General features: G+C 45.0%; 1 protein-coding gene across 1 annotated transcript; it reads right to left on the reverse strand.

Moving 5' to 3' along the window:
• Positions 1 to 839: 839 nt before the first annotated feature.
• Positions 840 to 11428, reverse strand: proca (protein C (inactivator of coagulation factors Va and VIIIa), a; the record flags this gene model as incomplete). Its single annotated transcript, XM_079285794.1, has 8 exons — positions 840 to 1423; positions 2662 to 2779; positions 5450 to 5568; positions 5658 to 5798; positions 6412 to 6522; positions 7459 to 7483; positions 7563 to 7720; positions 11359 to 11428. The coding sequence occupies 8 exons, from the start codon at positions 11426 to 11428 to the stop codon at positions 840 to 842; spliced, it is 1326 nt and encodes a 441-aa protein (XP_079141920.1).
• Positions 11429 to 12345: the final 917 nt, after the last annotated feature.

The raw sequence follows: 12345 nt of genomic DNA on the forward strand, positions 1-12345 counted from the left end.
AACCTGTGACGCTGCGTCCCTTTAAGAGTCTGTTAATGTGCTGAAGAATTGAATAAAGTTAAAGTAATGTTCATCATCCAGTCATCTGAAGTTCTTCTTGTGTCTTTGCATCGACTTCATTATTAACAACACAAACTTCATACGGAGACGAAGTCAGAAGTTGGCGCTGGAGGCTTTAAACTAGAAGAAGTTTCATTTGGTTTTAATTGTTTTGTCCATAAACGAAGACGATATAAAATATGTATCCAGGAAGACGCCAGCAGCAGAAACAGCTGATCAGTCATGTGACTCAAATGTTCGCTTTGTCAGAATTTATTCGGCAAAGAAGTTCCCACTGGATCTTAGTTTGCACCTGTTCCAGTAACGTTGGTCATTTCAACGGGAAACAACCTCAAGCGAACTTTTTTGCGCAAATGAGCAATTTTTATTGAATTCAACCTCCGGTTCTTTAAAGTGACGTCAAAGCTTCAAGTGTTAAAGCTGCATTCTCTCTAGTGTCCACCAGGGGGCGACTCCTCTGGTTGTATAGAAGTCTATGAGAAGATGACTCTACTTCTCTCTTGATTTATTCCCTCAGTAATCGATACAGCGTCTACATTAGTGAGGACGGTGTTTTGTCGTCAGGGTTCATCCTCTGGGGAACGTAAATCAAATGCCATTATTTTTAAGCCACATCGCTAACGCGGCGAGAACAGTGAAGACATGTCTTTGTGGTGAAAAAAGGAAAAGCGAAGCGTCTTGAGACAGAATGAGTTTATTTATAAAGTGCGTCACATCGCTGCTCGAACTGGCCATGATGTGGTTCATCTAACAGACCAGACTGGATCCACGGTTGTGGTTCAGACTCTCGGGGGTTCTGGATTGTGTCCTTTGTCCCAGTTCTCGCGCATGTCGTTGATCCACTGGTTGTAGTTGGACACCTTGGTGTAGACGCCCAGCTTGTCCTCCCTGCCGCAGCCCTCGCCCCAGGACACCAGGCCCACCAGGAACCAGGTGTCCCGGTACAAGGTGACCATCGGCCCCCCGCTGTCCCCCTCGCAGGCGTCCATCCTCTGCCCGAGGACCCCGGCGCAGAGGACGTTGTCGGAGATGTTGTGGGACATCTGGCGGGCGCAGACGCCGCGGTCCACCAGCGGCACCTCGATGACGTTGAGCGCCGAGCTGAACGAGCCGTTTTCCAGGTTGTCTTTGCCCCAGCCGGTCACCACGGTGACGGTGCCGTTCAGGTGGAGAACCCGCTCGGCCATCTCTCGGCCCGGCAGGCAGACGGGGGTCACGAACTCGGAGAAGGGGGCGGGCGTCTGCAGGCGAAGCAGCGCGATGTCGTTGTCCACCGTCCGGCTGTCGTAGTGCGGGTGTTTGAAGGTCTTCTCGATCCTCAGCGTCACCTCGGTGCCCTCGTCTCTGTGCCGCTCGTAGTCACCTGAGGAGACACGAGCGCGGTGGCTGGTCGTCGAGGGTTACGGAACTTTATTCTTGAATATTTATTGAAACTAACCTGCAGAATGTTTGATGTTTGAAATTAAATGTCCTCGATTGAAATTAAATTTTGGACCAAAACTCCTCTTGAATCATGGTTCAAATGTAGCATTAATTTAAAGTAAATGTAGCATTAATTTAAAGTAAATGTAGCATTAATTTAAAGTAAATGTAGCATGAATTTAAAGTAAGCATGAATTTAAAGTAAATGTAGCATGAATTTAAAGTAAATGTAGCATGAATTTAAAGTAAATGTAGCATGAATTTAAAGTAAGCATGAATTTAAAGTAAATGTAGCATGAATTTAAAGTAAATGTAGCATGAATTTAAAGTAAGCATGAATTTAAAGTAAATGTAGCATGAATTTAAAGTAAATGTAGCATGAATTTAAAGTAAATGTAGCATTAATTTAAAGTAAATGTAGCATTAATTTAAAGTAAGCATGAATTTAAAGTAAATGTAGCATTAATTTAAAGTAAATGTAGCATGAATTTAAAGTAAATGTAGCATTAATTTAAAGTAAGCATGAATTTAAAGTAAATGTAGCATTAATTTAAAGTAAATGTAGCATGAATTTAAAGTAAATGTAGCATGAATTTAAAGTAAATGTAGCATTAATTTAAAGTAAATGTAGCATGAATTTAAAGTAAATGTAGCATGAATTTAAAGTAAATGTAGCATGAATTTAAAGTAAATATAGTATTAATTTAAAGTAAATGTAGCATTAATTTAAAGTAAATGTAGCATGAATTTAAAGTAAATGTAGCATGAATTTAAAGTAAATGTAGCATGAATTTAAAGTAAATGTAGCATTAATTTAAAGTAAGCATGAATTTAAAGTAAATGTAGCATTCATTTAAAGTAAGCATCAATTTAAAGTAAATGTAGCATTCATTTAAAGTAAGCATTAATTTAAAGTAAATGTAGCATGAATTTAAAGTAAGCATTCATTTAAAGTAAATGTAGCATGAATTTAAAGTAAATGTAGCATGAATTTAAAGTAAGCATTCATTTAAAGTAAATGTAGCATTAATTTAAAGTCAGCATTAATTTAAAGTAAATGTAGCATTCATTTAGAATAAATGCTGCTCGAGGCCCATTGACTCCCTTTGTTTTGTTTGTAAAGATTCGCTGCTCTACATGTAATAAGAGATTCGATGGTGATGTCGTGATGTTGCTCACCCAGTCGTACTCTGAATCGGAAGCTGTTGTCGAGGCAGTGAGCGGCGGTCAGGACCCAGTTCTCATCGATCAGGACGCCTCCGCAGTGAAAACGCCCTCTGGCGTTCAGCAGCAGCGCCTGCACACAAACTCACTGCTGTAGAACCCGTTTACATTGAAATGATCTTTTAAATTGAGTCGGAATTCCTGCGTTCTCTCTACAGCACGATGTATTCATCATGTATTCATCATGTATTCATGATGTATTCACGATGTATTCACCATGTATTCACCATGTATTCACCATGTATTCACCATGTATTCATCATGTATTCATGATGAATACATGATGTATTCACGATGTATTCATCATGTATTCATGATGTATTCACGATGTATTCACGATGTATTCACCATGTATTCATCATGTATTCATGATGAATACATGATGTATTCACGATGTATTCATCATGTATTCATGATGTATTCACGATGTATTCACGATGTATTCACGATGTATTCACGATGTATTCATGAAGTATTCACGATGTATTCATGATGTATTCATGATGTATTCATCATGTATTCACGATGTATTCATGATGTATTCATGATGTATTCACGATGTATTCATCATGTATTCATGATGTATTCACGATGTATTCATGATGTATTCATGATGTATTCATCATGTATTCACGATGTATTCATGATGTATTCATGATGTATTCATCATGTATTCACGATGTATTCATGATGTATTCATGATGTATTCACGATGTATTCATCATGTATTCATGATGTATTCATGATGTATTCATCATGTATTCACGATGTATTCACGATGTATTCATGATGTATTCACGATGTATTCATGATGTATTCATCATGTATTCACGATGTATTCATCATGTATTCACGATGTATTCATGATGTATTCATCATGTATTCACGATGCATTCATCATGTATTCATCATGTATTCACGATGTATTCATCATGTATTCACGATGTATTCTTGATGTATTCATCATGTATTCACGATGTATTCATCATGTATTCATCATGTATTCACGATGTATTCATCATGTATTCACGATGTATTCATCATGTATTCATGATGTATTCACGATGTATTCATCATGTATTCACGATGCATTCATCATGTATTCATCATGTATTCACGATGTATTCATCATGTATTCACGATGTATTCTTGATGTATTCATCATGTATTCACGATGTATTCATCATGTATTCATCATGTATTCACGATGTATTCATCATGTATTCACGATGTATTCATCATGTATTCATGATGTATTCACGATGTATTCATCATGTATTCACGATGTATTCACGATGTATTCATCATGTATTCACGATGTATTCACGATGTATTCATCATGTATTCACGATGTATTCATGATGTATTCATGATGTATTCACGATGTATTCACGATGTATTCATCATGTATTCACGATGTATTCATGATGTATTCACGATGTATTCATCATGTATTCACGATGTATTCATGATGTATTCATGATGTATTCACGATGTATTCATCATGTATTCACGATGTATTCATGATGTATTCACGATGTATTCACCATGTATTCACAATGTATTCACGATGTATTCACGATGTATTCATGATGTATTCACGATGTATTCACGATGTATTCATCATGTATTCACGATGTATTCATGATGTATTCATCATGTATTCACGATGTATTCATCATGTATTCACGATGTATTCATGATGTATTCATGATGTATTCACGATGTATTCATGATGTATTCATCATGTATTCACGATGTATTCATGATGTATTCACGATGTATTCATCATGTATTCACGATGTATTCATGATGTATTCATGATGTATTCACGATGTATTCATGATGTATTCACGATGTATTCATGATGTATTCATGATGTATTCACGATGTATTCACCATGTATTCACAATGTATTCACGATGTATTCACGATGTATTCATGATGTATTCACGATGTATTCACGATGTATTCATCATGTATTCACGATGTATTCATGATGTATTCATCATGTATTCACGATGTATTCATCATGTATTCACGATGTATTCATGATGTATTCATGATGTATTCACGATGTATTCACGATGTATTCATGATGTATTCACGATGTATTCACCATGTATTCACAATGTATTCACGATGTATTCACGATGTATTCATGATGTATTCACGATGTATTCACGATGTATTCATGATGTATTCATCAGTAAATAAGTACGTGTACCATCGCTGCTCTGATCGACATGTTGGCTGCTGATTGCTGACAGGTGCAGAATGGAAACGCTACATAACGCAGGTGTGTTGCAGGTGAGCTTATCAGCAGTTCAGGTGCAGCAACAAAGATAAAACCCTACGAGGACTACACACAGTTATAACATAAATGTAGTATAAATGTATTATGAATGTAGCATAAATGTAGTATAAATGTAGTATAAATGTAGCATAAATGTAGCATAAATGTAGCATAAATGTAGTATAAATGTAGTATAAATGTAGCATAAATGTAGCATTAATGTAGTATAAATGTAGCATAAATGTAGCATTAATGTAGCATAAATGTAGCATAAATGTAGTATAAATGTAGTATAAATGTAGCATAAATGTAGCATTAATGTAGTATAAATGTAGCATAAATGTAGCATTAATGTAGCATAAATGTAGCATTAATGTAGCATAAATGTAGCATAAATGTAGCATTCATTTAGTATAAATGTCACAAAATGCAGACCAGGTGAGGTACCTGCCAGGGACTCTCCCCCTTCTTTCCCACGTGTCCTCCCACCGTCCAGGGCTGCAGGCCTTTCATCGGTTTGCTGTAGGACGTCCTACTCATCAGCAGCTGACCGCAGGACGACTCACCTGCACACAAGTTAAGTGATTCTTCTGCACAAGTGACGTGAGAGCAGGATTTGTTCTTCTGGGTGGACAAAGGAACCTCTCTTCCTCACCTTTCGGGTCACATTTCTTGGCGTCGTCGTGCAGTTTGTATCCGCTCACGCAGCTGCAGCTCCTCGTGAGGCCGTCCTCGCTCTCCCAACAGTCGTGGTCACAACCGCCGTTACCCAGCGAGCAGTTCGTGGCTGTTTGAGCTGAACAAACGACAGACGTCCATTTAATCGCTCATATATCTGACGACATTCTGACTGAGGAACATCTGTCATCATGTCATCATGAGCTGAGTTAGAGGAACATCTGTCATCATGTCATCATGAGCTGAGTTAGAGGAACATCTGTCATCATGTCATCATGAGCTGAGTTAGAGGAACATCTATCATCATGTCATCATGAGCTGAGTGAGAGGAACATCTGTCATCATGTCATCATGAGCTGAGTGAGAGGAACATCTATCATCATGTCATCATGAGCTGAGTGAGAGGAACATCTGTCATCATGTCATCATGAGCTGAGTGAGAGGAACATCTGTCATCATGTCATCATGAGCTGAGTTAGAGGAACATCTATCATCATGTCATCATGAGCTGAGTTAGAGGAACATCTGTCATCATGTCATCATGAGCTGAGTTAGAGGAACATCTGTCATCATGTCATCATGAGCTGAGTGAGAGGAACATCTGTCATCATGTCATCATGAGCTGAGTGAGAGGAACATCTGTCATCATGTCATCATGAGCTGAGTGAGAGGAACATCTATCATCATGTCATCATGAGCTGAGTTAGAGGAACATCGATCATCTGACTCACGCTGGTCGCAGTATTTGCCCTCGTGTCCGTGGTTGCAGCGGCAGGCGTAGTCTTGGTACTGATCCACACAGGATCCATGAACACACATGTGGGAGTGACACTGGTTCCCATCTGAAACACAAGTCAGCCATGTGAATACATTACCCACAATGCCATGCGGGCGGCCGCTCAGAGACCAAACTGTCCACGAGGGAAACAACGAACACATTATTTTATAGTTATTCTGCTGCGTTGACGTCATATCGTATGAACCGTAATGAAGAGCAGCCGAGTGGGAACAATAACGTTCAACAGACGTTACAAACGTTAACAAACTGTTGGAACAAAGGCTGCAAATCCAAACTGATACAACAAAAGAAGGTGATGCTGCGTGTTCACCTGGCCAACCCTCTGAGCTGCAATCATCTGCTCGACAGAAGAAGAATGTTATTTCAGAAATTCGGCTTCAGTTTGGAATTATTGGTATAAATATACTTCCTGGTTGCTGTCTTGGCGTTGTTGTTGTTGTTGTTGTTGTTGTTGTTTGCCTTAAATAGTTTCCTTTATTCAAATTAAAACAAGAGGAAGCAGGTCTAACAACATCATAATCTTTTTTTAATATTTAATGTTTTTCTATATTCATTTGATTCGCTATGTTTCCGTTCATGTTTTTAAGGCTTTAGAATGTAGAATGTAGATGAAAGCAGGTGAATAGAAGCTGACTTCATGAATAGAAGCTGACTTCATGAATAGAAGCTGACTTCATGAATAGAAGCCGAGAAGCCGAGACCCGTAAACGCCGTGAACAACATATTCAAGTCTGCACGAGCCCTGAAGCTCCGCCCCCGCTGCTGCCGCTGTTCGCTAGTTTATTAACAGTTCATTGACGGTGAACTCTGAGGTCAAATTGCAGCAAAGTCGTCAACGCACTTCATGCTATTCGGACATAAAGTTCTGCCGAGTGTGACGGAGATGAGATGAGCGGTTCTCAAGATATGAGAGGGACACAGACGGACGGACAGAGAGATGATGGACAGGTGGAGCATCACACCGGTCAGCGTTCCTCACCTGTGTACACCGTCCAGAACTCCAGCTGGCAACACACAAAACAGAAAGGTCAGCGACGAGATGAGTGAATACGGTTGAAACATGTAAACAGTAAAACGTCTTACTGTCGCTTCCCTGGTTTGGAAAATCTCTCGGGCTTCTTCGAAGTCACATCTTTCCTCCACACATTCGCGCTCCAGCGACGCCGGTTTCAGCTCCTCCAGGAAGGAGTTTGACCGACGGGAGCGGAGCAGCATGTGAGCCTCCGGAGGGTCAGAGAACACTGAAGGAACCGAGGGGGACACCAGGGGGACACGAGGGGGACACGAGGGGGACACCAGGGTGATACGAGGGGGACACGAGGGGGACACGAGGGGGACACGAGGGGGACACCAGGGGGACACGAGGGGGACACCAGGGGGACACCAGGGGGGACACCAGGGTGACACCAGGGGGACACGAGGGGGACACCAGGGGGACACGAGGGGGACACCAGGGGGACACCAGGGGGGACACCAGGGTGACACCAGGGGGACACGAGGGGGACACCAGGGGGACACGAGGGGGACACCAGGGGGACACCAGGGGGGACACCAGGGTGACACCAGGGGGACACGAGGGGGACACCAGGGGGACACGAGGGGGACACCAGGGGGACACGGGGGGGACACGAGGGGGGACACGAGGGGGACACAAGGGGGACACCATGGGGACACCAGGGTGACACCAGGGGGACACGAGGGGGACACCAGGGGGACACGGGGGGGACACGAGGGGGGACACGAGGGGGACACAAGGGGGACACCAGGGGGACACGAGGGGGACACGAGGGGGACACCAGGGGGACACCAGGGGGTCACCAGGGGGACACCAGGGGGACACCAGGGGGGACACCATGGGGACACGAGGGGGGACACGAGGGGGGACACAAGGGGGACACCATGGGGACACGAGGGGGACACGAGGGGGACACCAGGGGGTCACCAGGGGGGACACGAGGGGGGACACCAGGGGGGACACGAGGGGGGACACCATGGGGACACCAGGGGGGACACGAGGGGGACACGGGGGGGACACCAGGGGGACACCAGGGGGACACCAGGGGGGACACGAGGAGGATGGTATTCATCAGCCAAAATGAATGAACGTTGAAAGGCCAATAATTAATTTTTCCTTGAAATTCTATATTTATTAACTGACTTTTATCTGGTCCTGAACCAGTCTCAGTGTAGTCCTGATCCTCTATCTGAACCAGTCTCAGTGTAGTCCTGATCCTCTATCTGAACCAGTCTCAGTGTAGTCCTGATCCTATATGTGAACCAGTCTCAGTGTAGTCCTGGTCCTCCATCAGACCTCCATCAGTACAGAGACCATCAGAGAGAAGATGGTCTGTTTCTATAGAGTTGTTCTTGATGCTCGTCATCGGAGCCACCGGGTCGGATTCTGGTGAAACCAGATGAACTCATGCAGGTTCACCAGAACCTCCTTCAGCTCAGACTCCAGCAGAGACCGGTCCACCGTGGACAGACCCAGATCCTCCAGCAGAGACCGGTCCACCGTGGACAGACCCAGATCCGGCTTCACCTGCAGCCTTGGACCTGCAGTCGAAGCTCCGGAGGGAAGAGGAGAGCTCAGCTCCTGGCAGCAGCAGCAGCGTCTCCTCCTCCTCCTCCTGGGTTGCAGCAGATCGTTAAGGTCAACTGGGAACACTGGGAGCACTGGGCCCAGTGTTCCCAGTGTTCCCAGTGCTCTCAGTGCTCCCAGTCTATGAAGCCCAGACTGTCACCAGCAGTGTCCTGCTGACTGCTTTGCTGCGGCTCCTGGTTCATTAGTTTGGTTTCGTTTAGTTCACTCATGTACTCCGTTATAAGACCCTCCAGATGTTTTGTGTCTCTTTAAATACAAACTGCATCCAAACATCTTTACTTCTGAACTAACTGACTAAACGTTTTGAAGACCCATCCAGTGATCCACCACAGTGATCCATCACAGTGATCCACCACAGTGATCCACCACAGTGATCCACCACAGTGATCCACTACAGTGATCCATCACAGTGATCCACTACAGTGATCCACCACAGTGATCCACCACAGTGATCCATCACAGTGATCCACTACAGTGATCCACCACAGTGATCCATCACAGTGATCCATCACAGTGATCCATCACAGTGATCCACCACAGTGATCCACTACAGTGATCCATCACAGTGATCCACTACAGTGATCCACCACAGTGATCCACCACAGTGATCCATCACAGTGATCCACTACAGTGATCCACCACAGTGATCCACCACAGTGATCCATCACAGTGATCCACCACAGTGATCCATCACAGTGATCCATCACAGTGATCCACCAGAGTGATCCACAGTGATCCACCACAGTGATCCATCACAGTGATCCACCACAGTGATCCATCACAGTGATCCACCACAGTGATCCACCACAGTGATCCATCACAGTGATCCACTACAGTGATCCACCACAGTGATCCACCACAGTGATCCATCACAGTGATCCACTACAGTGATCCACCACAGTGATCCACCACAGTGATCCATCACAGTGATCCACCACAGTGATCCACCACAGTGATCCACAGTGATCCACCACAGTGATCCATCACAGTGATCCACCACAGTGATCCATCACAGTGATCCACCACAGTGATCCATCACAGTGATCCACCACAGTGATCCATCACAGTGATCCACCACAGTGATCCATCACAGTGATCCACCACAGTGATCCACTACAGTGATCCACCACAGTGATCCACCACAGTGATCCATCACAGTGATCCACCACAGTGATCCATCACAGTGATCCATCATAGTGATCCATCACAGTGATCCACCACAGTGATCCATCACAGTGATCCACCACAGTGATCCACCACAGTGATCCATCACAGTGATCCACAGTGATCCACCACAGTGATCCACCACAGTAATCCACCACAGTGATCCATCACAGTGATCCACCACAGTGATCCACCACAGTGATCCACCACAGTGATCCACCACAGTGATCCATCACAGTGATCCACCACAGTGATCCACCACAGTGATCCACAGTGATCCACCACAGTGATCCACCACAGTGATCCATCACAGTGATCCACCACAGTGATCCACCACAGTGATCCATCACAGTGATCCACCACAGTGATCCACCACAGTGATCCACAGTGATCCACCCCAGTGATCCACCCCAGTGATCCACCACAGTGATCCACCACAGTGATCCACCACAGTGATCCACAGTGATCCACCACAGTGATCCACCACAGTAATCCACCACAGTGATCCATCACAGTGATCCACCACAGTGATCCACCACAGTGATCCACCACAGTGATCCACCACAGTGATCCATCACAGTGATCCACCACAGTGATCCACTACAGTGATCCACCACAGTGATCCATCACAGTGATCCATCATAGTGATCCATCACAGTGATCCACCACAGTGATCCATCACAGTGATCCATCACAGTGATCCACCACAGTGATCCATCACAGTGATCCATCACAGTGATCCACCAGAGTGATCCACAGTGATCCACCACAGTGATCCACCACAGTGATCCACCACAGTGATCCACCACAGTGATCCACAGTGATCCATCACAGTGATCCACAGTGATCCACCACAGTGATCCACCACAGTGATCCATCACAGTGATCCACCACAGTGATCCACCACAGTGACCCACCACAGTGATCCACCACAGTGATCCACCACAGTGATCCACCACAGTGATCCACCACAGTGATCCACAGTTATCCATCACAGTGATCCACCACAGTGATCCACCACAGTGATCCACCACAGTGATCCATCACAGTGATCCACCACAGTGATCCACCACAGTGATCCACAGTGATCCATCACAGTGATCCACCCACCTGACAGGCTGAGCACCGCCGCCGACCACAGAGCGACGGTGACGGACACCAAGAGGACGAGGCGGGACATGACCTCAAGTCAAACCCTGCAGCCAATGAGAAGAGATGGACACGAAGCCAATCAGCTCATCCCCTCAGTGTTTACATTCACCCTCTCTCTCACTCTCTCACCCGCTCTCTCTCTCTCTCTCTCTCTCTCTCTCTGTCTCTCACCCTCTCCCTCTCTCTCTCTCTCTCCCTCTCTCTCTCTCACCCTCTCTCTGTCTCTCTCTCTCTCTCTCTGTCTCTGTCTCTCCCTCTCTCCTTCTCTCTCTCTCTGTCTCTATCTCTCTCTCACTCTCTCTCTCTGTCTTTGTCTCTCTCTCTCTCACCCTCCCTCTCTCTCTCTCTCTCTCTCTCTCTTTCTCTCTCTCTGTCTCTCTCTCTCTCTCTCTCTCTCTCTCTCTCTGTCTTTGTCTCTCTCTCTCTGTCTCTCTCTCTCACCCTCTCTCTCTCTCTCTCTCTCTCTCTCTCTCCGGTGAAGCAGACACAGTGACACAAACATTAATAATCATAATCCACATCATTTAAAGTGACTCACCAGGTTAAAGCAGGTCAAAAAACTGTGGAGAGAAAAACAAAATCTCAACATAACTTCTACAATGTTGATCCTTTTCAGCTGAAAACACAGAAGCCGCCAAACACACAAACACCGCCTGTTTGAACCCTGTGGGACCTTTGAGCCCCCCAGGACCTGACCGAGGGGGGACATCGTCCTCAAACCTCAAACCGATGGACAGACAGAAGGAGTGGGTTTCAGAGAGCGAGGGGCGTCTTCGTATACTTACGCGTGAAGACTGTGAGCCGAGGACGGAGACGGAGGCTTCGCTCTGGTTCTGGTGGTTTTAATGACTGACGGACTGTGTTGACTGAGAGTCCACAGTCTGCAGCTGTCCACACTGTCAACACACACAAACCTCCACCCACCTCCACACACTCCCCTCTGCA

The sequence above is a fragment of the Melanostigma gelatinosum genome (genome assembly GCF_949748355.1).
Source record: "Melanostigma gelatinosum genome assembly, chromosome: 15".
NCBI classification, from domain to species: domain Eukaryota; kingdom Metazoa; phylum Chordata; class Actinopteri; order Perciformes; family Zoarcidae; genus Melanostigma; species Melanostigma gelatinosum.